General features: G+C 40.1%; 1 protein-coding gene across 1 annotated transcript in view; it reads left to right on the top strand.

The window, feature by feature from the left end:
* The first annotated feature begins 11,239 nt into the window (after positions 1–11,239).
* Positions 11,240–27,616, top strand: part of PPP4R2 (protein phosphatase 4 regulatory subunit 2) — a 57,633-nt gene continuing 41,256 nt past the window's right edge. Inside the window, exons 1-2 of the mRNA XM_045530766.1 lie at positions 11,240–11,516; positions 12,484–12,565. Of these exons, the coding sequence (XP_045386722.1) occupies positions 11,483–11,516; positions 12,484–12,565 (116 nt within the window). The 5' untranslated portion in view covers positions 11,240–11,482. The remainder of the gene's footprint in view (positions 11,517–12,483; positions 12,566–27,616) is intronic.

The raw sequence follows: 27,616 nt of genomic DNA, 5'->3' as shown, positions 1-27,616 counted from the left end.
TATAGCAATATATTTAAAAAATCATATTTTAAGTTTATATAAGTAATGTTTATTGGGTTACAATATAAAATGAATTTTTTACTGCAGAGCTTGGTCAAAAAAGTTTTCAAGCCCCTATGTTAGAAATACATACAAAGTGACAGGCAATCCAGTAAAAGATACAACCAACAGGTAGCAGGAAGTTGGGGACACTCAACACGGAATGCATAACAGCTGAACTGGGTCTTAAGGGAATGTTTGGGGACAGTGCATTGCAAGGAGAAGAAACAGCGTGTGCAAAGGCCTGTAAGTATGCACAGCCAGGGCAAGTTCTAGGAGTGAGGAGAAGTTTTCTGTCAAGAGTGAAGAATGCTAGTGGGTGGCCCAGGACAGAGAGTGGGTGGAACAAGATGAAGCTGGACAGATAGGCTGGAGAGACATTGTGAAGGGCCTTTTATGACATACTGGTAAGATTAGCTTTAGTCCCCGGTCCTGTGTTTCTCGAAGTGTGGCCCCAGGGACTGCCTTTATTAGAATCACCCTGGGCAGTGGTTCTTCAAGTGTGGTTCTTGGACAAGCAGCATCAGTATTACCTGGAAATTTGTTAGAAATACAAATTCTTGTTACCTTGCCACATATTTACTGAGTCCAGAACTTTGAGAGTGGAGCCCAGTAATCTGTTGTAGCAAGCCCTTCAGGTAACTCTGATGCATACTGAAGTTTGAGAACCACTGACCTAGGAGCTTGCTAAAATGGAGATGCCTGGCTCCCACCCCAGGCCTAATAAATCAGAATTTCTTGGGTAAGAAGCCAGAATACCTTTTTCAACAACAACAAAGAAATCAAGCTCTCCATGTAATTCTCTAAATTTTGAAAATGGCAGGTCTAGGTGGCATGTCATCAGTTGCAGATGCCAGAGGAAATGTCAGGAACTGGAGCATCACTAAAAGAGATGTCCCATTACGAGTTCCTGAAAAGGAAGACTGAACAAAAAGTCGTGGTGATTTTTGTCAGGTTTTGGTCTGAAATGTCAGTTCTTGGTGCATTGATGGCAGAAGAATGACCACACACACCAAAGTAAGGCAAGCAAGAAAATGAGGTTTATTGAGGACAGAAAGGTAGGATTATAGGGCAAGAGCAAGATATAGGTTTGCAGAGCATGATACATATGCCACAGATGACGACCAGACCCATTGTCACAACAAAGGGAGAGCGAAAGGAAGGGTGCAAAAGGGGTCTTGGTTATGGTCTTGTAGCTTGTTTTCCCATCCAAGTACTAACCGGGCCGGACCCTGCTTAGCTTCTGAGATCCGAAGAGATCGGGCAAGTTCAGGGTGGTATGGCCGTAGACTGTAGCTTGTTTTATAGTGCCTGAATTGAGACCTCCCTAGCGGCTCAGATGTCACCATGGGACCACTTTGATTGGTCAGTTGGGAGTTGCATTACTATGCATTTGGATTCTTCTAGGTCAATTTCTAGACTCTATGGCATCTGTGCTGCTTAGCCCGTGGGCTAGAGTCCTCTGCATTCTTTTGCAGCAGGCACGCTAAGTTATGATTGGGAGCTTGGTAGGGTACTCCCTCCTCCCCCAGGTATAGCCATCACTCGGGAGAGGTTTAGGGTGGGGCAAGACCAAGATGGAGGCCTGGGGCCCATCCTTGTCCTTCTTCCCAGGTGAGGCAATTGCCCCAAGGCAACAGCACCCACTTTCATCCCTAGGAGATCCGGAATCCCTTGCTATCTACTTAACATTTTGACAAACATAAATTGGAACCTGCCATTTCAATGCTTAAAACATTCCACTATCACCCATAAGAGATGACCACTAAACAAACTCCTTAGCATTGCTTAGCAGGAACTTGGTACTTGGCCTCTGCCTACCTCATCCCTTCTCTTCTTTCCCCGTCCCTACCACACTCCAGATCCTTTCCAGGTTCCTTGAACACACCATGCCCTTTCCTGTCAAGCCTTTGCATCTTTTGTTTCCCCTGCTCTGCCCCAACATGGCTCATTTTCAAGTGTCAACCCAAATGTCACCTCTTCAGAGAGGCCTTGCCTGATCATCTCATCCAAAGTGGCCTCCCACAATGCTCTCATGCCATGTTTATTTCCTACATAGCATTGCTGGGGCTTTTACTTAATCATCTAATTCCTTTACGTTTGTTTGTCCCCTAGTCTGTAAGACCCATGAGAACCTATCAGCCTTGTTCACTGCCGTTTTCACAGACCAGTTCCTGATGCAAAATATGCGCTTGGGAAATCTCTGGCCCTGAGAATTTCCGTGGGTCAGCCTTAAGTTCAGAGCCTGTGACTTCCCTGAAATAGGCTGATTCCTTCCACACCCTACCTACTCCACCCTACTAGGGTGGTGACACTAACCATATTTACATATAATTAGGCCATTACAGAAGTGAAATGCCTTAAGACAGCCCAGAAGACTGCCAAATGCAAACAATATGACTTTGGGTTAGCTCAGTAGTCTTTAAGGAATGAAATGTAAAGAAATACACTGTTGGCCAAAAGATATGAGAAACATGCTCAAAATAAGTGATAAATCTTGAAAATGAAATGCAAAACGACACAGAGGTATTTCTTTTAACCGTCAGATTGACAAAAATAACCTAGTTTACAAATGTGTGTGCATTTATACACTTTGGGAAAGTGAGAACTCTGTTTGCAAAAAGTCAATTGGCAGTTTCAATTAACAATACACCTATCCAGCAATTGCCCTCCTAGAGAAATAGTATTATGTCCACCTAAAGAGGCAAGTAATAGTAAAGTAGCAGCACAAGTAATAATAATAATACAACATTATAATAAAATATTTTTCAGGCATTGTCCTAGGATCCCTTTTAATTCTCAGACTTTTTGCATGGTGAACACTACCTTGTAAAAAGAGGAAATTCAATCTTGAATTATCTAAGATCATTGTTCATAATATAGAAAAATTGGATAGTTCTTTGTCATGCATTGAGGACTAGTTAAATAATAATATGTCACCTATATTCCAAACTGTTAAGCAAAATAAGATTAAAATTAGTATCTATAAAATAAGATGGCACGTTGGGCATAGTGGCATGTACATAGTCTCAGCTACCCAGGAGGCTGAGGTGGGAGAATTGCTTAAATCCAGGAGTTTGAGGTTGTAGTGTACTACGATCGTGCCTGTGCATAGCCGCTGTACTCCAGCCTGGGCAACGTAGTGGGACCCCGTCACAAAATAAAAAAAAAAAAGGAAATATCCCAAGATATATTGTTAAAAAAAAACTCAAAATGCAGAAGATTACATTACCATTTATATAAAGAAGAAGAAAGAGAAATTTAAGCCAAGAATAACCACTTTAATATATATTTATGTGACAAATAATTATTTATTGAGCACCTATGGTGTATAGACACTGTTCAAAGCACTTGGAAAAAAACTCAGTGAACAAAACATAGTTTCCTTTCCTCGAGGTGCTTAAGTTCTAGTAATGCAGGACATACCATAAACATAGTTTAAAAAGTAAACTACCTAAAATGCTAGGAGATGAAAAGGGCTATGAGCAAAAGCCATGGAGCAGGGCGAGGGGTCAAGAAGTCCAGGTGAGGGTGGCCAGAGTAGGCCACCCTAAGACCATGTGCTGCAGAAGGTGAGGAGTCACGTGGCTGTGCAGTGGCAGGAGATGACATTGGGGAGAGGGAAGTGGCAGATTACGCCCACGGGGCCCCGCATGGACCACTGTAAGGACTGTGGCTTCTACCCTGAGTCAAACAGGGAGCAAGTGCAGAGTTGTGAGCAGAGGCCTGATGTGATCTCTCTTGGTAAAGGGACCCTGGCTGCTGTGTTGAGAATAAAAGGTTGGAAAGCAAGGATAGGAGGCATGCGCGCTGTTGGAGGCCATTGCAATAATGCAGGCGACACATGTAAACACCTAATAAATGGCTGGAAAGACTCACAGCAAGCTCCTTGTACTCCATCCAGCTGTGGTGGGTACTGGGTCAGGGAGACAGTCAGAGTTTTGCTTGCCCTATGTTGTTTGAGTTGCTTTATGAAACATTATTCATCAGTTATTTGAGCAATTAAAAATTACCTTTCTTATTGTTATCATATAAATACTAATAATTTTAACCCTCCTTTCCAGAAGAATTCAGTCTTTTTTAAAAAATTGTCTTTATTTGGAGATTACCAGAAGAATTCAGTCTTAAACCAGTCAGGTGTGGCCAAGAAAAGTAGGAATCTACAAGGAGGTGAGGGAAGGTAGCCTGGTGCAGGGTGTCAGAGCCCAAGAGAGGTGAAAAGGGCAACTGTTAAGGGACCTTGAGGTAGTGACAGGAGATACAATAAATAAATATATCGAGGATAGTGGCAGCCAGAGTCTTTCCTATTGGAGAAGAGAGTTACATGTATGGAAAGGGGGAAAACTAGAATGAATCTTCCATTGTTGGATTAGAATTAGAATCTGTGAACTCATAGTTTTCAATACTGTGTATATAGATAGATACAGAAATAAATGTATGTGTATGCACGAGTATATATCACTTCATGTATATATCTTCCAACTCTGTCTGCTGACAGGACCCAACTGCAGTGAACATCTTAGCACCCTCATCTTGATTCCCAGAAAGCATTCTCCACTAAAAAGAATCAGAACTTCTTAGAGAAATGACTGATTCCTGGAACAGCTTTTTATAAAATTAATTTTTTACATTGACATAAAAATTATATATATAGTATTTATGGTTACAACAGGATGTTTTGAAATATGTACATATTGTGGAATGTCTAAATCAAGCTAAATAACATATGTATTACTCCACATATGTATTTATGGTGAGAGATCTTAAAACCTACTGTCTTAGGCTGGGCATCGTGGCTCACGCCTGTAATCCTGGCACTTTCAGAGGTTGAGGCAGGAAGATCACTTGAGGCCAGGAGTTTGAGATCAGCCTGAGCAAGAGCGAGACCCCTGTCTCTACTAAAAATAGAAAAACTAGCCGGGCATTGTCATGGTGCATGCCTATAGTCCCAGCTGCTCAGGAGACTGAGTCAGGAGGGTCACTTGAGTCCAGGAGTTTGAGGTTGCTGTGAGCTAGACTGGTGAGACTCTGTCTCAAATAAATAAATGAGACTCTGTCTCAAATACAGCGAAAGCCAGACTCTGTCTCAAATACATAAATGAGGTTGAGCATGGTGACACATGCCTGTAGTCCCAGCTACGTGGGAGGCTGAGGTGGGAGGATGGCTTGAGTCTAGAACTTTGAGGTTGTACTGTGCTACGATCATGCCTGTGAATAGCCATTGTACTCCAGCCTGCACAACATAATGAGACCCCCCCCCCAAAAAAAAAGAGTGAGGCTGAGGAATATTTGAGAGGCAATGTGACAAGAGAGGCACAGACTGGAGTGATGTGGCCACAAATCAAAGAATTCCAACAGCCACCAGAAGCTGGAGATGGCAAAGCACGGATTCTCCCCTAGAGCGCTCAGAAGGACTGTGGCCCTATTAGCACCTTGACCTCAGACTTCTGGCCTCCACAACTGTGAGAGAACAAATTCCTGCTGTTTTAAACCTCCCAGTTGGTAGTAATTTGTTACTACAGCAACCACAGGAAACGAGTACAATTACAAAGGGGAACAGAAAGCAATTTTATAGTGGAGAAATCTAGTTAATCTAGAAATCTAAGTACTACTTCAACCACGTGATGGTTGACATCCCTTAGTCATGGGACAAATTGAAATGGTGTGCCATCCAATAGGACGGAATAAGAAGAACACGACATCCTTTTATGACATTCCTGCCAAAGATGCATAGCCTGAATCTAATCATGAGGAAACATACACAGATCCAAACTCAGGAACAGCCTACAATTGTCATCTTCAACAGGATCAAGGCAATGAAAGTCAAGGAAGGACTGAGGAAGTCTCTCAGCTTGAGGGAGACTAAAAAGATACACCAAGTGCATGTGACTGGATCTTTTTCCTGTAAAGAACAGTATTAAGTCAATTGGTGCAACTTAAATGGGGTCCGAGGATCAGACGGAGGTAAACATCAATGCTAATTTCCTGGTCTTGATGACCGTATCATGGTTATGCAGGAGGACATCTTTGTTGTAGGAATTACCTCCTAAAGTTTTCAGGGGTTTGGAGGTATCTGTTCAGCAATTTACTTTCAAATAGTTCAGGGAAAAATTTTCTTTGTACCGTGCCTGGAACCTTCTTGTGAGTTTGAAATTATTTCAAAAGAGAAAGAAGGCCAGGTGTGGTGCTTACACCTGTAATCCCGGCACTTTGGGAGGCTGAGGCAGGAGGATTGCTTAAGCCCAGGAGTCCAAGGCAGCAGTGAGCTACGATCATACCATGCAATCACACTCTAGCCTGGGCAACAGAGTGAGACCCCATTTCTAAGAAAAAAAAATGAGGGAAAGAAAACAAAACTACAAAGATTATTTTTATGATTCTTAACCCGAGTAAATAAGAACAATACCTAACATTGATTAAATCATGTCACTGGCTTAATTCTCTCAGCAAACCAATGAGTGAAGAGGAGGGAAAGAAAAAAAACCCCACTATTAACTCCAATTTACAAATAAGAAAAGTGAAGCATTTTGATATTAATCTTTTACCTGAGTTCATACAGGTAGGAACTGAGAAGCCAGGAATCAAACCAGATCAGTCTGATTTTAGACCTTTTTCTCTTAACCAGTACAAAAATCCAATTTTGTCATACTCAATTATTGAATATTGTGTGTGTGTGTGTGTATGTCTGTATGTACAGTCATGTGCTGCATAACAACGGTTCAGTTAACAACGGACCGCACATACAACGGTGGTCCCATAAGATTGTAATGCTGTATTTTGACTGTACCTTTTCCAAGTTTAGATATATTTTGACACACAAATACCACTGTGTTCCAACTGCCTGCAGTATTTCCGACAGTCACATGTTGTATAGGTTTGCAGCCTAGGAGCAATAGGCTACGCCATACAGACAAGGTGTGGGGTACCATTTGGCTTGTGTCAGTACACTCCATGATGTTCACACAGCGACAAAGTTGCCTAATAACACATGACTTAGAACTTATCCCTGTCCTTAAGCAATACATGACTATATACGTATTAGTTTACTCAGGGTTCTCCAGAGAAACAGAACCAATAGAATGGTGTGTGTGTGTGTGTGTGTGTGTGTGTGTGTGTGTAGAGAGAGAGAGAGAGAGAGACAGAGAGAGAGAGAGGTGTGCAGAGCTGAAAAAGAAGATGGCTGTTGAGTTTGGCGACAGTCCTGGATCCCATGGAATACCCTACTCTCCTCATAAATTCCCATTTTCTGTCACACAACTTGAACCTAACTTCTATTACTGCAGTCAGACAAGCAAGACGCCCACCTAGGCAGCCCCACTCTGCCAGTCCCCTCCTCTTACATCACTCTTCCTGTTTTTTTCTCTGAGACAAGGTCTCACTGTGTCGCCCAGGCTGGAGTGCAGTGGCATCATCAGAGCCCACTGCAACCTTGAACTCCTGGGTTCAGGGAATCCTCCCACCTCAGCTTCCCAAGGTACTGGGATTACAGGTGTGAGCCACCATGCCCAGCCCAGCCTTCTGACACTGCTGTTTAACCTAACATGGCCACTGGCAGCTATATGCCTGTTGTGGCACCAGACAAAACAATTCAGGGTCTTCTTTGCACAGACCCTTTGTTACTCTTATTTCCACTAAAAAAGAGTTAGCATTCCAAAGTCCCTGGAAAAAAGTGAACCCTGATGGTTTATGAAACTACCCTCATACTTGTTTAGAAAATTATATTCAGTTTAATTTGTCCATCTACTTCAGCTTCATTTGGTACCCATTATGATACACAAATAAGGACTTAAAGGCATGAATAAAAGGCCACGAGAGTGAAAGAACTTTTGAGGCTTTATATAGTGGCATTTTAACCGGGATGGTTCCCTGTTTTCAAGCTCATGTAGACTGGGTGTTGGTTTTTCTAAATTTTTCCTCAATATCCTCTTCTTGTTCCTTCCCACAGACCCATCTCAGAAAGGTCACCAAACTCAAGTAATTCTCCCTGGGGTTAAACAAAGATCCCTTATATTTTCTCTGACATGGTCCTGGCCAATTTCTCTTTCCCACTTCTCTTTCTGTCTCCATCTTCCACCACCTGCTCTGCGTCTTCTCCAAGTTCAGGCCCTTTCCCTTTTGTACACACCAGAGCAATGGGCCTTCACCTTGCCAGGCTTCCTTCATGGTCATGTTTATTTAAGGTCTGTCTTCTCCACTAGACCATGAGCTCCATGGAGGAAAGAGAGACTATGCACTATTTTCTCCCCAGCACCTAGGAGGCTCTCACAGACTGTTTACCTTGTTAATACCGTTGCCTTTGCCTGGGGGGCTCTTCTCTGTCAGTGCAAATCTTTTCCAGTTTTTAAGTGAAGCCCCTTCTAAAAAGCAACTTTCATCTCTGCCTGGAACGGACTGCGCAGGGCTCTGAACACCTGAGTTATGTCCTGGCCTTGTACCCTGCCTGAGGGTCTATGCTTACTCTTCCCTCTCCTGGTATTTTGCAACCTTCTTGAGGACAAGAAAGCGTTTGGGGTTCTGAAACCAGTTTGGGTTTGAATCATGGGACAGCCACCTGTCTGTGTAGTTACGTGATTTTGTGCAAGTTATTTCACCTCTTTATATTTCAGTTTTCTCTCTTGTTCAGTGGAGATAATAATATTACCTATATCATAGGATTTTTGTGAGGATTAAATTAGATATTTTTATAAAGCGCTTAGAAGAATGCTAGACACATAGAAAGTACTTAGTAAAGATTAGCTGTTACTATTAAATTTCTTATTTGTTGCATTAGTTATCTATTGCTGTGTAATAAATTATCCTGAAATTTAGAGGTTTAGAACAATTATAAATATTTGTCATCTGTCATAGTTTCTGTGGATCAAGGGTTGGGGAGTGGCTTAGGTGGGCTGTTGTACCCTGGGATCTACCCTAAGGTTGTGATCCAGATGTCAGTTGGGGCTACAGTCATCTGAAGGAATGCCTGAGGCTGGAGAATCCACTTCCATAGCCTCCAGTTGGGGTTACAGTCATCTGAAGGAATGCCTGAGGCTGGAGAATCCACTTCCTTAGCCTCAGTTCTTCTCTCTGTAGGCCTGTTCACAAGACTGTCTAATGTTCTCATGAGATGGCAACTGGCTTCTCCATTTGAGGCCCCACTGATCAATGCAAGAGTCCAAGGCAGAAGCCCCAGTGCCTTCACACAGACAGCTCTGATCCAGTGTGGGAGGAGATTGAATCTCAGTGTGTGAGGGTCATTAGAAGCAGTTGTGGAGGCCGGTTGCCACGTTTGTATTCTGCTTTCTTCCAAGGCAATTAGCATGAGTAGGAGGCTCTAGTGATAGCAGACACTGGGATACACACTGGCTAGGGAAGAATTCCAAGGAAGAAGAAAGAAATGAATGAAAGGAAGTAATTCTTCAGCCTCATCTCTTGTCTCTTCTCCCCTTGCAGTCTCAACTTCCAAACAGTGGATAACATCTGTGATAAGAGACCAAGTGCACACAGCAAACACAGCCTAAGGGAATCGTGGAAAGTATCCCAGAGGAAGTGATGTTTAAGCTGAGGCCTGAGTTAGGAGAGGAAGGTAGCCACGTGAATTGGCGCGGAGATTTCAAACAGAAAAACCACAGGTGCACAAGCCTTGACATAAAACCCAGGTGTGAAGGCCATAAGAAATTCAGTCTGACAAGCTGAGAGTGATCAAAGAGACAAAGCAAAGTGTTAGAAATTAGGGTTGTGTGTTCTCTAATAGAAAGTTCCAACAGAACTTATTGGGCCGAAGGAATTTTCTTTATCTGTGTTGTACAATACAGAAGCCACTAGCCACATGTGGCTATTGAGCACTTGGAAATGTGGCTGGTGTGACTGAAGAACTGGATTTTATTAAAGAAGTCAGGAACTGAATTTTAAATTTTATTTAATTTTTTCTTTCTTTTTTTTTTTTCTTTCTTGAGACAGAGTCTTGCTCTGTTGCCTGGGCTAGAGTGCCATGGCGTCAGCCTAGCTCACAGCAACCTCAAACTCCTGGGCTCAAGTGATCCTCCTGCCTCAGCCTCCAGAGCAGCTGGGACTACAGGTGCTCACCACCAGGCCCCACTACTTTTTTGTTTCTATTTTTAGTTGCCTGGTTAATTTTTTCTATTTTTAGTAGAGATGAGGTCTGTCTCTTGCTCAGTCTGGTCTAGAACTCCTGATCTCAAGCGATCCTCCAGCCTCGGCCGCTCAGATTGCTAGGATTACAGTAAATTTTATTTAATTTTAGTTAATTTAAATTTCAGTATCTACACATGGTGAGTGGGAACTGTATTGTACAGCACAGCTCTTACAGAAAGAGATTTTTCTTTTAAAAGCTCACAGACAAGTGTTTAAAAATGTCCACATACTGACTGGGGGCCAGATGGGGTTCTGGTGTTGTCTTGCCAGACTTGCTTTCTATGCCCCAGCTTTCTCATTTGCAAAATGTCAGGGCTGAAGATGACTTTTGAGATTCCCGCCCTTTCCTACTTCCTGGGCGCTTATGTAATTATGATCACGATGGTAATAAAAACAGCAGCCACTTTAATTGAGTGTTTATGAGTTCCAGGCACTGTGCTGAACGGTTCACATTTCGCCATTTCACTCAGTCCTCCTGGCTGTTTTACAATCCCCATTTTATAAATAAGAAAACTGAGGTTCCGTGAGTTTAGGTGACTAGTCCAGGGTCACACAGGGAGTAAGTAGTTGAGTTGGGATTCGAATCCTACTGATTCCCCAAATCGAGCTCTTTACTACTTTGCCATATGCATTGCTTCTCTTCCTGGGTGGGCCAATGACCAATGCTGGGTTCAGGCGTGGCCGTATTTATTCTCTTTGCGATTACACTGATTTATGCATACTCCGAACGCGATGTGTACACAGTCAATTCTCACAACTATATTGGTACTAGTGCCCTCACTGTACACACGGGTAAAATGAGGCTCAGAGAGGCGAAGTAAATAGCTCAAGGTCACACAGCGAGCAAATGGCAGAGATCCAGAGCCAAGCAGTCTGACAGCAGCCCTCCGCCTCGGCCATTCTGTCTTCCGCTCCGCGAAGGTGGGTGTGGGGGCCGCGTCCGAGAGAGGCGCCGAGGCGGCCGCCCACGCCCCCGTCGCTCCGGGCCCGGCCGCACGCCTCCGCCGCGCACGCGCTCTCGGGCTCCGGGCCGGGGCGCGCGGCGGGCGCGAGGACGGCGGCGGGGAGCGTGCGCGCGGTGACGTGCCGGGCGCCATGTTGGAGGGCTGGTGGTAGCGGCTCGGGGAGGTGCTCGCTCTCTCGGTCTCGCTCTCTCGCTCGCTTCCCCCGGCTCCCTTCGTTCCCCCCCCGTCGCCTGCGTGCCGGAGTGTGTGCGAGGGAGGGGGAGGGCGTCGGGGGGGTGGGGGGAGGCGTTCCGGTCCCCGGGAGACCCGCGGAGGGAGGCGGAGGCTGCGAGGGACTCCGGGAAGCCATGGACGTCGAGAGGCTGCAGGAGGCGCTGAAAGGTGGGGGTGGCTGCCCCCTCTCCCTTCCTCCTCGCCTTCCGCGGCCCTCTCTCCCCACCTCGCAGGGCTGGTGGTCCCGAGAGCCGGGGCCGAGCGGCGGGGGGGCGCTTCCCCGGCTCCCATCCCCCTCTCGCCTCCCCAGGGGCGGGGAGCCCTGTGGGCAGCTCCCTCCCGCCCCGCTCCGGGCTTTGTGTCGGCCGCGGCGTTGGGCTGGGGGAGGGGAGCCGGGGAGGCTCTCGCGGGGGCCCCGACTCTCTCCCCCCCTTCGGGCGCAAGTCTTGGGCCCGCAGCCCCCTCCCTCCCAGGCGGGCTCGGTTCTTCTGCAGGCCCCCCGCACGCTAGGCGTCGGGGTGAGAAAAAAAGTAAAAGGGTGGAGGGGTGTGGCAGAGCAACTTTTGAGTTGTCTTAGGAAGCCCTCTAAGTCATTCTGCACGCGCCCCAGTTCTAAGGTGGTTCCCTTCACGGTTCTTGATTGCTTTCCTTCCAAGCAACAGGCTTGAGAACAGTGGCTCTCAAACTTAGAATAGCGTGATTTCAGTGTTCTGAGAATTATTCTTTTGACAGAGTCATTTGGGGGACGGCTGCTTGGGTTAGCTGGTGTTTCTTAAAAAGACAGATTCATGGACTTCTCTTAGATGAACAATTTGTGGGAGTCAGGGCCGGGGGATTTTTATTTTTACTGGATTCCCAGATGAATCTGTTGCTAGCGTTCCCATCGACCACACTTTGAGAAGCACTGCGTTAAGGATGGTTTGTGGAGAAGTTGAGTGCCCCCTTTAGGAGGATTCTTGTTATCTGTAACGAGGGTGACATGTTGGAAGTAGAACTTGGAGGGTCTAGGTGGGTATTTGGTTGAGAGGCTGATTTTTAAAAATTGTTTTTTAATACGGGGAAGGACTGGGAGGAAAGTTTGTTTTTAGAGGGCATTTGAGAAATACTGATAACGTTTCTTTCTTCCTTTATCTAGATTTTGAGAAGAGGGGGAAAAAGGAAGTTTGTCCTGTCCTGGATCAGTTTCTTTGTCATGTAGCCAAGACTGGAGAAACGATGTGAGTTGAAAACATGCATTTAGTGTTATTAGGAAAGGGAAAAAAGTCTGTTTTGGGAGAATTAAATAATGCATCTGCCTAATTGTAGAAGTCCTGGTCATTTAAAGAATGTACTAAGAGTATATACTTTCTTGTATACTCTATGCATGCTCTGTAATTAATTAAACTTGTTTATGTTAAAGTTTCCTTTATATCTGTGCTTTGACACACTTAGAGAACTTACTAGTCTTAAAGAGCCAGGGAAAGGAAGGATGACCCTTTTTGGCCATAACAAATTGGCTTATTCCCAGAATTTTGTGGCTTTGATTCTGTTTCAGAGTCTTGGTGGTGGTATTTTCTCATATTGTCCTGTATCCAGCCTTTTGTTGTCATATTTTTATATGTGGGTATTTGAAGTGTCACTTCTGTTTATTGTCTTGAGGACCCAGGGTGATCATCTGACAAATTCCAGATGCTACAGTTTTGACTGTCCTGTAAACTTTCTAGGATAGCTAACTTGTTTCATATGCCCAGCATTTTATTAGGCTTGTTTCCAAATGTTCTGAATATGAAATTTATGCTGTAAGGTTAGTGTAAGTTTTTTTAAGGGAACATTCCAGTTCATTGTTGTTTTGAATTTTAGGAGTTGTTTTCACACTCTTAATTTGTAGAGGATGGTGCATCTCTGATTACTTTGTAGTGTTTTCTTTGGGTGGGGATTGGGGAGCAGGAAGAGGAAAGGTTTCTTTGTGTGCAATGTTAATAAATGGGTTCTCTGCCTAGTAGAAGAGTGTAACCTTCTCTAAATGATGTATAATTTCTTGGACTTTCTTAGCAAGTGTTCATTTCTGTTAAGATTTGCTTATGGTTGTAGTCTAACAACTAGCCTGATTTTAGAAAGAAAAGGACGGCTGCTGCCCCAATGCTTGAGTTAATGGTCACCTAGACAAGCTGAACCTCCTTAGTGTCAACTTACCATGACTGTGATGTGTTCAATCTTATATTTCTATTTATTACATTTGAAAAATGGACCTCTCAAGGGGGGAAGTCATTTTTACTTCTGAATTATAGTCTCTTATACAACATCTTGATTTAAAAAGTTGATGCAGAACAGTTAATTTGTATTTATATAGACAAGCCTAAAAATGACTAGATGCCTTCTTTCAAAAATAAATTAGTCCGTAAAACATAAATGCTTAGATTGCCACTGTTCCTCTTGAATTGATTGTTGGTCCAAATGTATCCCTCTCTACAACGAAAAGCATTTTACTTTTCAGAAGTTTTTTGATATACAAGATTATATCAAACTATTTGGAGATAAATACTTAAAACCTCTTATTCGGTTTATCAGGTCTGTACACACTGGCTTCCTTTTTTGATAAAATACATTGCCTGTAAATGTATAAATAGTTGGAAAGTTTTTAAAAGATAGCTCTTTAATATCCTGTCTTACTGGAACACCAGGTGGCTGGGGAAATTATCTGATTTTTTTTGGACAGGTTTTTGTCCTGATAGAGGATTTAAAGTCCCCCACCTCCACTCTGTATTAGGTGTTTGTGTATTTACTAAGAGTATTTTGTATTGAAGTGATTGGTGTTCTCAGATTCTTTATTCTTATGTTTAAAGGAGTTATGAAAAATTTTTTTTATTTTATTTAAACAGTTGGTGTTTATACATTTAGCTTTAGCCTTTGATTTCTTTTTATCAACATAGACATACTTGAACTTTTTTTTTTTGGGGGGGGGGGGCGGCGGGAAGCGTCCTGCTTTGTTGCCCTGGCTAGAGTTCCAGGGCATCAGCCTAGCTCACAGCAACCTCAAACTCTTGGGCTCAAGTGATCCTCCTGCCTCAGCCTCCTGAGTAGCTGGGACTACAGGCGTGAGCCACCACGCCCGGCTAATTTTTTCTATTTTTAGTTGCCTTGCTAATTTTTCTATTTTTAGTAGAAACCAGTTCTCGCTCTTGCTGAAGCTGGTCTCAAACTCTGGACCTTCAGTGATCCTCTGGCCTCCCAGAGTGTTAGGATTACAGGCATGAGCCACCACGCCTGGCCTACATGCCTTAATTTTTGATACTGACATTTGTAGTTTGTGTTATCCGTTTATGGCTAAACCTAGTTTTGTCTAGTTTGTAAGATTGTAACAGGAGAATGAAAATGTAAAGAATAGCAATTCAGATCTCTGATGTTTTAGGGTGGATGGGTTGCTTAAAATAAAAATTACATAGTTTCGACCATTTTTGTTTTCACTGATACGTCCTAGCAAGAAAGCATTAACAAAAGAAGTGTGTGAAACTTCATGGATGAAAATAGTGATAGTTGAGGCTATTTATTTTTCTTGTCAGAAAACAATTGATTTGACACTTGCGTTTTTAGCTTTAGAGAAGTTTTAGAATTTTAAGTGTAGACTTTTACTGAAGAGAGGGTGTAGGAAAATGAAAGAGCTTTGGAATGGTTTTCCTTCCTAGTCTGTTAAAATTACCTGTAAACATCTGACGTAGGAAGTTAGGAAAGATGCCAAGACATGGTGTATTAAATGGTTAGGAAGAGGGATACTGTGTATGTATATAACTAATCTTTGAATTGTTTCTAGCCACTTCAGTAAATTGTTTTTAATCTTTAAACGATTACTTTCACCTTAAAATGGGACATTTTCTAGAGCAATACTTTTCTGAAGTTCCTAACATAATGCTAAATATATAGTGTGGGTTGAATAAACAGGAACAGGTGATGGGTTTCAGTCATGAATTTAAACGTTTGATGGGTTTTAGTCATGGATTTAAGCATGTCTGATGGGTTCGAGTTGCATTTATTATCCTTTTGATGGTCAGATTGTCTCTCATTTGGGCAGTGCCTTTTGACAGGACTCTAGGAGTCTTTTTTTTTTTTTTTTTTGAGACAGTTTCACTCTGTTGCCCAGGGTAGAGTGCAGTGGCTTCATGATAGCTCACTGCAACCTCAGATTCCTGGGCTGAAGCTATTCTTCTGCCTCAGCCTCCCAAGTAGCTGGGACTATAGGCCCGTGCCACCACACCCATCTAATTTTTCTGTTTTTTGTAGAGACAAGGTCTGGCTCTTGCTCAGACTGGTCTTGAACTCCTGGCCTCAAGTGCTAGGATTGCATGCGTAAGCCACCACACCCAGCCAACCCTAGGAGTCTTTGATAGCATCCTTGTTCTCTGGTATGAATATGGTAAGCTGATTTCCTGCCCCGGACTTGGAATCGGCCATTTCTCAAGAAGACCTGCCGCCTTTTAGTAGGAAATGGTGTTTATAGTCTACAATCCAGGTTCTAGAGATGCTTATTATTAATGAGCTAGATAAAATACTTGCAATTCAGAATCAGGACTATAGGTTTTTTTTTTTTTAACATTTTATTTTGTGTTCTCTCCAATTTGCCCTAAACCTGAGTTCTTCATAACAAAGGAGATCCTGCAAGCAAAAATCCTACTAAGCTTCCCTCAGTGGATTTATGCAACCTGGCTTTCCATTGTCTTAATCCTGAGTCACAAAAACCTAAGAACCAGAGGGTAAAAATTCTTCTTAGAAGTGGAAGAGAGAGAGGAAACTAAACTTGAAAGGACAAAATTCTCTCTAGAGAACTGGTTAGAGGAGGGGGAAGGAAAGAACATGCACATATTAATAAATCTTGTTGTGTCTGCAACAACCTCCAAGAGTGTTGTAAAGATTAAGTGAATTGAAGTATAGTACAGATATATAAAAGAACTTCCACATATGTATGGTCCTTTTCCCTGATTCTTACTCCCAGTCATTCATTGACCAAACATTTATTGAAAGCCTATTTTGGATGCTACAGGAGATATAAAGTGAATAAAGGATAATCCTTTAAGCGAAAAGTTAGAAATCAAGCCTGGAGACAGAAAGGCCAGTTTAAAGACAGCAAGTGTTCAAACAGACTTGGAAAGGACCTCAGGGCTATAGGGTTTTTATTAACTTCTTTCACACCAAAAATTCTGGTTCTCAAGGACACAGGATGATAGAGTTAGAATATTCCATAATTAGTTGCTGACCATATGTAACGTTGCACATCAATCAGAAAGTTGAAGAATGATAATACTAGTATCACTGCCACCAGTATAATTACTAAGAATATTAATTTTTTGTACAGATACTCTCCCAGTCTCTAGCCCCCATTTAATAAAAGTTGTATCTACATTATTTGAGCATATTGCTATTATATAATTGTCCCTTTTAACGGTAGTTTAGTTTTAGTTTTATAGTAGCTATATATCTAATGCTTACCACCAGTTCTCATGTCATTGTTTCTAGTCTGTTAGGTTGTCTGAAGCTCATTGTCTAGATTATTGAGGCAGAGCTCCTGGGACCAGTATTTACTGAGTTCTTACATGTATGTCTTGTATGTTGTCTGTGTCCTTTACTCTTGAAGGTCAGTTTGACTGGAAATAAAATCTTTGGTTCACATTTTCTATCCTTATGTATCTTAAGTATGTTAATCCTATTGTTTACTCCCAATTAAAGTGTTAACTGTTAAAATCTGATAATTTTTTTTAACCTTATAAACCACCCACTCTTTTTGCCTAGCTTCTTAAAAGATTTTTTTCTTTTAAGTGCAGTGACTTTTGTAAACTATGCCCCTCCTTTTTTTAATCATAAGTAGTGGAATCAAGGATTTGTGATTATTTCTTCTTTTTTTTTTTTTGATGGAGGCTTGCTCTGTTACCCAGGCTGGAGTGCAGTGGCATGATCATAGCTAACTGTAACCTTGAACTCCTGGGCCCAAGTGATCCTCCTGCCTCAGCTTCCGGAGAGCTGGGACTATGGGCATGTAACACCATGCTCATTTTTTTATTTTTTGTGGAAATGAGGTCTTGCTATGTTCCCCTGACTGATCTTGAACTCCTGGCCTCTCGTGATCCCCCTGTTGTCGCCTCCCAAAGTGCTGGGATTACAAGCGTGAGCCATCTTGCCTGGCAACTTTTCTAGATTTTAAAAATCAATATTGGGCATTTGGGGTCAGTATACTCAGGTATATGGTGTGTTCTTTCAGTAAGTATTTTCAAATTTTTCAAAAAATTTAAGAAAATTTGTAGGAAATTGATTCTTCAATTCTCTTGGTTTCCTTTTTTTAGGGACTCCTTGTATTTTTATATTATATCTTCTTTGCATATCTTCAACACTTGTCATTTTATCTGAAATTCTTTTTTTATTACTTTTTTTAAAGCAGCATTGTTGAGGTATAATTGACATGAAATATACCACATTTATTACAAATGTACAGTTTGCTAAGTTTTGATGTTTTGACACCTACACTGATGAAACCATCACCACAATCAAGATTGTGAACTTATTCATTATTCCCAGAAGTTACCTCATGCCCTTTTGTGATCTTCCCTTCTATGTGTGCTCCCCTCCCTCCAAACAACTTTTTGTCACTATAGGTTAGTTTGCGTGTTCTGGGATTTTATATAAATGGAATTATACATTATTCTTTGGGGTTTTTTTTCAACATGATTATTTTGAGATTGACACATGTTGTGGATATCAGCAATTCATTCCTTTTTATTTCTGAGTAGTATTCATTGTATGGCTATGCCACAATTTTTTATACATTTTCCTTTTGATGGGCATTTGGGTTATTTCCAGTTTTTATATTATAAATGTAAAGCTGCTAGCTGCTGTGAACATTTGTGTACAAGTCTTTGTTATGGACATAACATTTTTTTCTCCTTGGGTGAATACCTAGGAGTAGAATGGCTGGATCCTATGGTAGGTGTATGTTGAACTTTTTATATATTCTGGATACAAGTCCTTTATCTGACACGATTTGCAAATACTTGCTACCAGTTTGTGGCTTGTACTTTCATTCTCTTAACTGTGTCTTTCAAAGAGAAAATTTTAATTTAATTCCATTTAAGTTTTTTAAAAATTTCCTTCCTTGAAAGACACTTCTTGCATTATCTGTTGTGTTCATTTGTTCTTGTATACTTTCTAGTTTGGTTTTTATTTTGGAAGTAGGTTTTTATTTTTTATTTCTCATTTTTTCCTGAATTCTATCACTTCATTTTCTGAGTTTCTCTAATTTTGACTTATGTTGTCTTCTATCATTTTTCTTAATGCCTTTTAGCTCATTTTTAAACAGCATGATGTAGTTTTGGTATGTTTTTGAATGGGTCTTTCTGGCTCATTTTTGTTGTCTGTAGGGATGTTATTCTGATCCTTATTTTCTTTTTCTTGTAATAACTTTGTGTTGAATTTGACTGTAATATTTTGCTGTTTGTCGTTTTTATGTGAAATTAGTTTTCTCCAACTTTCAGGAGGAGGCATGGTTCAGAGTAGCTTTTCTTTGCTTCTCCCCTCCCCTCCCCTCCCCTCCGCTCCCCTGTCCTGTCCTTCTCTTTGAGATAGGCTCTCACTTTGTCACCCAGACTGGAGTGCAGTGGCATGCTGATAGCTCCCTGCAACCTTGAACTCCTGGGCCCAAGCAGTCCTCCCACCTTGGCCTCCCAAAGTGCTGGGCCTGGCCCAGAGTAGCTTTTCTAACTACACAGAATTCTCTCATTGTTTCTGTGAAGTGTTTAAGAACATGGCAGCCTGTGTTCTGAAATTCCAGGTTCTATTTTCCACTCCTTTTATGTGGATTTTGTCTTTCCTTCATCTCTATTGTCTATTTCTCCTTCTCGTGCAGTGGATAAAACCCATCTCAGTTTCAGCTGCTGGTCTGAAATTGGTCTGCCATGATTTCCAGTGAATACCTTTTGGCTATTTTGTGATTCTCCTATTCCTAGGCCCTTGAGGTGCACCTGACTTCTGTTTTCTCTTGCACAGGTCCCAGGTATGTACAGGTTATGTGATTGTCAGTTTTTCCTCACCCACTTTTTGGGGTTTGTGGGACTACCTTGTCATCTAGTTTTGTTGTAAATGATGTCCATCGGTTTTTGGTTTTCCTCTCTAGTTGTTCTGTCTGACATAGGGTTTTAGAGACATGAAAAACTATAGCACTGCTGCCATCCTGTCAGAATTCCACTTTTTAGGAAAGCGTTTAATCCCTGTTAAGTCAGTTCCCTCATTTATAAAATGGCGTAATAATAGTACCTCAAAGTGTAGGCAGGTGATACATAGAAAACTCAGCACAGTGCTTGGTGCACAGAGTGTTCAATAAATAATAGTTACTATGTTGTTAGTAATGCATATTTTGATTCTGCTTTTTTCTCCCTGCATTTTCAAGTTCCTTATGTTCAGATATTTTGACATATCAGTAAGAAAATAAAAGGTTACTTAAAAGTAGTTATCAACAGCTAAGACTTGCATTATTATAAACAAAATCTCCTTAAGCCCATGAGGCTGACAGATACTTCTGTGGGTTTCCTAATTACCACTATGTTGACTTTTCCCCCTTAATCTTGTGAGAAATAAGATGTGAAATCATTGGTTTGATGTATTAGCAATATTTTTCTAAGTCACTTTACAATCTGTGAATACTAAAATATGTAATGTTAATTATCTGTGTGCCACCTAAGTTCCTCTCATGTACTGTCATCGCAGTGGTACACTGCTACACAGTGGTACACAAGATTTTCAGGAAATATTAAATGGATGCCCTTTTGTTTCTAAATATTCCAATAAGTGCAATGATTAAGCTGTGAACATGAAGAAAATTATATTAATAGTTACACTTTTTTTCACCACATCATACTATAAATGGTGATGGGTTATGTACACTACATAAAATCTACTGAATGAGATTTTAGGCACACCAATTTTGTTTTCTGACTGGAGTTAAGTTTTCTAATCTTCATTCTCTTGGGTGCCCAAGTGAGTTCATGTTTTCCATGTTCAGTCCAGATTTTTACTAGTTGTTGGCTAGTTCCCTAATTTCTTGTGAGTTAGTATGCGGTGAAGATGTAATGTCATATATTGGAAGGACCATAGCTTGAGTTCTGAATTTTCTTGGCCACTTTTATGTGTGACTTTGGGCAAATTATTTGTGAGCTTATTTCCTCACTTGAAAATGGGGTTTATACCTTACAGTTGCTTCAACTGTTGTGAGGACTTGCATACATGAAGTATATAGCTATAGCTATTAAAATTTGAGGGAGAGTAAAAATTAGAATTATCTGTATGCTGGGGATAAATAGAATGAATTTGGCTCGAGAAATAAGTCTGAGGTACTTAATCTTGTGGAAAGAGCTCTGGGGTTGGCAGTCAGGAGAGCACTAAACAGACCTGGGTTTGAATTCCCATCTCCACCTCCCAGTTAGTATGTGACAAAGGCTCAGTTCTCTGTGCCTTAATTTCCTGGTGTGGAAAAGAGGGGAAATAAAGTAAATCTACTTCAAGGGATGTTGTAGGGATTAAATGAGTTTATACATATGAAGTCCTTATAGTGACTGGCACATAGTCAGCGGTCCCCAAATGGGAGCTACTATAACTAATTATTCTACTTTCAGTTTTTTAAGTTGCTTAAGTTACTGTCAGCTATGGTTTCCTTAGATACTAAAAGAGGGGCTTATAATATGTGATTTCCAAGGTTCCTTCCAGCTTGAAAAGCTTACAGGAATCTCTTGTGTTGCAGCATGAATTGTCTGGGGGTTGGGGGGTGGTATTGTAGCAGTAGTGACTAGGGATAGAGAGTGGGACATGGTGATAATGGTGATTAGTGTTGATAATGAGAGATTTTTAACTGTTGAATATGTTACATAGGTGAATGGTTTGGAGACAGTAAAATTGAGAATCAGTTGTCTATACAAGATGTGAAAGAACAGTCAGAGTTACCATTAAGCTCCTTAGGGTCACAAAGAGTTTCCCAAAATGCCCATCTTAAATGTTACCTATATTTATAGGTGGTTTTTATCTGTAGCTCGAGATCTGATTTGTGCCCAGCAACGAACATATGGGTTCATAATGCTTATGGACCATTACCGGAAGCCAAAAGCTTTATGTTGCTTCAGAACATGCCATTAGTAAAAACATGAGGAATTTATAGTCCACAAATTACTGTACTTTCCCTCTGTTTTGTGGCCTTACAGATCTTTTACCTTTCTGATGTGGAAGTTTATTATTGGAGTGAGGGATCGTGTGTGTGCACACCATCATGCCTACCTATCTACCTAAATTAAGTTTCAGGATCAATAATTTTATTTTATTTTTTTATTTAGGATCAAGAATTTTAATTAATGACTAAAATATGAGCATAGACAATTGAAGAGGAGAATGTTAGCTGTTACATATGTCTGAAAAATATCATACTTGAGAAATGTATTTTAGATCTTCATTTTGCTAGGCCCTCAGATGTATTAATTGCTTGTCTTTTTCTGTTTCCACTGACAGCAGTCCTGTTCATATAATCAGGCTGCTTGGGTTTGACATTGCTTATAACTAATTATTCTGCTTTCAATTTTTAAGTTACTTAAGTTGCTTATATTATGTATGTATGGAGTCTAGTAACCAACTCTGCACACTTCATCCCTGTCAGATACCTTGGGTATCCTGCTACCTGAATATGAAATATTTTTGGGAACTCACACCATCGACTATAAAGTGAATAATAGGTAATTTAGGTCTCAAATTAGTAATGATGCAATAGTAATAGTGCCCTTAATAGTTTAAAAATGTGGCATATGTGTGGTAATGCAAGTACAGCTTTTTTGGTATCACTATCACTTTCAGTTTGTGAAAAATAAAAAGTTTTATTGAGAGGCTCTGGTAGCGTGAAGAACCATTTGGAGCTGTACGTGTCTGTGTATCTCTCTTGCCTCTGTGCTTATAATCTGTTTGATCCTAGCTTAGAAGGCAGTGCTGGTTAAAACTCTACTTTGATTGTGATCTACTGGAGTGACTGTAATGGAGCAAATAATCTATGTCCTCTTTTCCTCAGCTCCCCAGCTTAAAATGTGGGTGACAGCACTTACTGCTTGAGGTTTTTGTGAAGTATAGGCATTGAACATATCTTACATTCCTTAATTTGTTTATACATTGTGATAAACAAATTAGTAGTAGTGAAAACATTTATTTAATAACCAGTTTTGGTACCTAAGAGTTTCACAGCTTACTGAAATGAAATCTTAAGAATGAAAACATGTTGACTGGTCACAGTGATTTCTGTTCAGGTCTTATACTTTTCTATGTCTCATCAGACTTCTTTATACTCATGACCGACTGAGCTAGCCATTCGTTTTGTTTGCCAAAACTTTGCTTCAGCTACTTTTTTTTTCTTTCCTATAACCAGATCTGACTTAGGCTCTGTTGGACATGCAGTGCATTGCACTTCTCTTCCCATCTCCTTATGATTTGTCTAGGCTCCCTGCAGGAGCTGTGACCTTTCAAGTATTTTTCACCCTTTTATTATTTTATTTCTTACATATTATATTATTTCTTGTTTTATGTCGTTCTTTTCAGTATTCCTACCTAAGTAGAGCTGTTGATTTTAAAATGGTGAACCCGAAATGGTGATTTGTCTTTAATGGATTAGGGTTTTCACACAGGAACTTCTGCTTTGGGTGGTTATTCCTTTTTCTTCCTAAAAGGCAACCATTTGGCCAGGAATGGTGGCTCACACCTGTAATCCTAGCATTCTGAGAGGTCGAGGCAGAAGGATGGCTTGAGCTCAAGAGCTTGAGACCAGCCTGAGCAAGAGTGAGACGTTGTCTCTACTAAAAATAGAAAAAAATTATCTGGGCAACTAAAAATGGTGGTGTGCGCCTATAGTCCTAGCTACTCAGGAGGCTGAGACAGGAGGTTGCTGTGAGCTAGGCTGACGCTATGGCACTCTAGCCCAGGCAGCAGAGCCAGAATCTGTCTCAACAACAATAACAAAATCTACCCCTGCCTCCCCAAGACAACTAGTTAATGAACATTTATTTTGTGCCACACATCATCAAATGTTTCATATGCAAACCCTAATTTAGAATTTGCAGTAGGTATCTCTGAAGTAGGTATCTCTCCTTTTTAAAAATGAGGCTACCATGGTTTACAAAGCTTAAATAATTTGTCCAAGGTTTGCAGCTGATGAGTGGTGGAATTTGGATTTATCCTCAGGCATTCTGATTTCAAATCCTCTCATAATGTGTATTTTATGTACTGTTTGTCCCTTGTCTAGTTGTCTTGTCACATTTTCCTTTACTGTAGTAGTCTGAGAATCCTTTCAAAACCACCACTAGAATTTGAAGCTGTTCTTTGGGTAGGAGCCTATTATCACTGCTATTTCTGTAATTTCTGAGATTTTCCAGTTGCTTACCTAAGCCTGACCTCATGTACCTGTCCAGCCTTCCTTCCTTTGTGGTGCACCATAATATGACCTAAGCACTGATGCCATATAGTTTGGGGGAGGGGGTGTGACAATTATGGAGAGGTTGGGTGTGGTGATTTGTGACTTAAGGAAAACTATATTAGGCGATATTTATCGGAAGGTCAATAAGATAGGTGACTGATGTACCCATAACATTTTAATTTTGACTGTTTTCCAGTGACCTCAAAGGCTAAAAAATTTTAGTAATTATAATTTTGTAGAGGCATATATTTGAAGCATACAGGTGTTGAGACTGATGCATATATTTTAGTTTGAAGTGTGTCAGTGCTTTTCTCTTTAATATATGTATTTTGGATTTGGTATTCTTAGTAAAAAGTCTTATCCTTACAGCAATACTGGGAGGTAGGTGGTAATATTCCCATTTAAAGGTGATGAAACTGAAGAAAGTATTTGAAGTTTGAGGGATATAAGAGGTCTTACAAGTGCTGCCATTGCAGTTTTTGTACTATTGTGTATCTCTGGGAGGGAGAGTAAGGTAGCTTTTTGTCAAGTAACAGCAGAGTACAGTCATCCCTTGGTATCGTGGAGGATTGGTTTCAGGACTTACCTTGAATATCAAAATCTGTGGACGTTCAAGTCCCTGATATAAAATGACATCATCTTTGCATATAACCTATGCACATCTTCCTGTATACTTGAAATCATCTCTAGATTACCTGTAATAACTAATACAATGTAAATGCTGTGTAAATTGTTGTTATACTATATCATTTTGGGAATAATGACAAGAACAAGTCTATACATCTTTAGTACAGATGCTTTTTTGTTTTCCCAAATGTTTTCAATCAGATTAGTTGGATCCATGATGTGGAACCTACAGAGACAGAGGGCTGACTGTATTTCTGTTCAAAATTGTACACACCTTAGGTTGAAGTCATATACTATAAAAAAAATTAAAAATTAAATAATCAAAATTGTGCACACTGAAGGGAATTTAATAGTTTTGGAGATTGTTTTATTCTGGTTTTACATTAGGAATATTGTCCATGATGACTTTATGGGTGACTTGAGGTGGTAACCATTTTTGCTTCAAAGTAGTTCTTTAACTAGTGACTGGCCCACCTTTTCTAGGGCCTTTTCACACTGGAGTGTTTCTGCACGGAGCAGTCTTAAACGCAGGTAGATTGTGAGCTTGTTTTTTCTTTTCCCCGCTGAATACTGTTGGTGAATTTGGGATTTTCCTGTTCATGGGGTCATTGCAAGACAAGTAGTATCTATCTCTCTTCCTCCTGTATAGATATTGATACTTCTCTAGTCTTGCCCCACTTGTTCATGATACCTTGTTACCTTGTCATCCAGTTTTCTAGTAAATATTGTCTGTGGTCTTTGGTTTTGCTATTCTGGTTGCCCTAGGGTATGGCTGAAATCAATGCCACAGACCGGATGTGGCTACTTTAAAAAATTATTTTCTGACAAAATAGATGGACACGTGGTAAATTTTCAGAATTAGTTTTAAAACTTCTGTTGTTTCATAGTTTTAAGGATCTTTACTATGGAGAAAATCATATGCATGCTTTTTCTATTTACATGTCCATTTTGATTGAGGAGTTTGGTGAGGATAACTGCATTTTGAGTGTAATGGATCTCATGAATTAGGTAGTTATTGTGCCCATAATGTGAAAAAACTCATGTAAAAAGATTACTGAAATTAATACTACTTTAAATCTCGTTTAAAATTTTATTAATATCAAAATGCTCACAAGCAAAAAGAGAAATCAAACTATATTGCTACCTGATTCTTGTATATTCTTAACAGAATTTTTCTTTGCATGTGTGTATATGTTAATCCTTTTAAAAACACATGACATCGTATTTCTATAGTTAGCTTTTTGTTACTTGATGTATTTAGATATATTTTCTTATCAAAACAGAAGAATTTATCTCTTTTTATGGGCTGTATAGTATTCCATTGTTTAGGGTGCTCCTTAATTTAACCTGTCCTCTTTTGATGGTCCTTTGGGCTGTTTACAGTACTAACAATTCAGACAGTGCTTAAGCTAGCATACTTACTTATTTTGGGACAGATGCAGGAATGGGATTTATGGGTTGATGATGATGTACATTACTATGTTTGACAGATATTGCCAGCTGGGCTTCCAAAGAAAACTTTCTCAGTGTATGCTTCTACCAGCAGTATATGAAAGTTTCCTCTATAACCTTGGTGTCAGCACCAAGCATTATCGGGCTTTTAAGTCTGAAACTTGTGACAGGTGAAAAATGCCTTTTCAAAAAAGTTTTTTTTTCTTTGCACTCTCCACTCCCCACCCAGCCCCTGTGTGATGAAAAGTGCTTTATTTAAGTTGCTTTATTTTATTTTGTGCCAGCATCTTTCCATTTTTATTGCCATTTGTAATTTTCTATCTTCCTCGTTTATTAAACTATGTTCCTTTTTCAGATTTTGTTGCTAGATTTTTTTTTCATTGCCTACATCCTTCATTTCATTGAGGTTTGAAAATGGTAATTCTTAAAAGAAGAACTTTCATCAGCTTTTTGGTTATTATGAAGTTCAATTTGAACAGTGTTTTAATCAGTTCACTAAATTCTACTTAGGCATATTCTTCCCCTGTTTTCTCTTTTTTTTGTCAGCTTAGTTTATTTTTTTAAATTGACAAATGTATACATCGTAGAATGTCTAAATTGAGTTAATTAACGTGTATTACCTCACATTTTTTTTTTTTATGATGAGAATACTTTAAAGTTCCTCAGCAGTTTTCAGAAATGTAATACATTGTTACTAACTATAGTCATCACGTTGTACAATAGATCTGTTTAACTTATTTCTCCTAAATTTTGTATCTTTTGACCAACATTTCCCCAACCCTTAGATTTTTACTGGTAGAAATAATAAAAGCCTGAAAAAGTTACTTCTAAATGAATTATTCTTTTGTTGTGTTAGGAGTAATTTGAGTTTAAGATAGTTTCGAGCAACAAGTTACTTCAAAAGAATGGTCATGACTATATGACAAAGGATAGTATTTGTAATGATTGGTGGATTGAAACATTTCTGGCATATATCTGTTTTTTCCAGTCATATTCCAAAGACAAATAGTCATATTTGTCAGTAAAATAGCTTTTACATACAAAATATGAGCAGTGTATGTAATTGTTTTTATGACTATTTGAAATTACGTACTTGTAAGTTTTTTTCCTCAAAATACTGTCCTGGCCTGTTTGTTTGTAAATAGGCCAGAGTAAGACAGGATGGAGGGAGAAAATCTGAATTCTGCACTTAGGTTGACTAAATACTGAGAGCACTCTGAGATCTCAGAAATGTCATAAAATCCTACTCTCAGACAGAAGGTATGAACTGAAAACATTGCCTACAAAAACTGACACATTTTAAAATTGCTCTCTATAATTGACTTAAAATAAGCTTGCTCTCTACAATGTTAAAATTAGTTTTAAATAAATACTCTAAATGTAAGTAAAATATTCGATCTATGGTGTCTATTTAAACTAATAAAATTTGACAATGAATTAGAAATAAAATTAATTGAAGATGTGAAATTATTGAGATGTGGAATTTTTTTTTTCAAACTTTCATTTAATTCTATAATGTTCACTTTTCAGTACTTTATAGCAGTGGTTCTCAGCTGGGGTGACAGTATCTGGAGACTTTTTGTGTGTGTTCAGGTATGTTTAGGTAAACAAATACTTGTCATTATGTTAATTGCCTGCAGTATGCAGTATAGTAACATGCTGTACAGGTTTGTAGCCTAGGAGCAATAGGCTATACCATCTAGTCTAGGTGTATAGTAGGCTGTACCATCTGGATTTGTGTTAGTAA

Source organism: Lemur catta, chromosome 18, assembly GCF_020740605.2.
Source record: "Lemur catta isolate mLemCat1 chromosome 18, mLemCat1.pri, whole genome shotgun sequence".
NCBI lineage: Eukaryota > Metazoa > Chordata > Mammalia > Primates > Lemuridae > Lemur > Lemur catta.
Note: the sequence above shows the minus strand (reverse complement) of the source record. Positions and strands in the feature narration are given on the sequence as shown.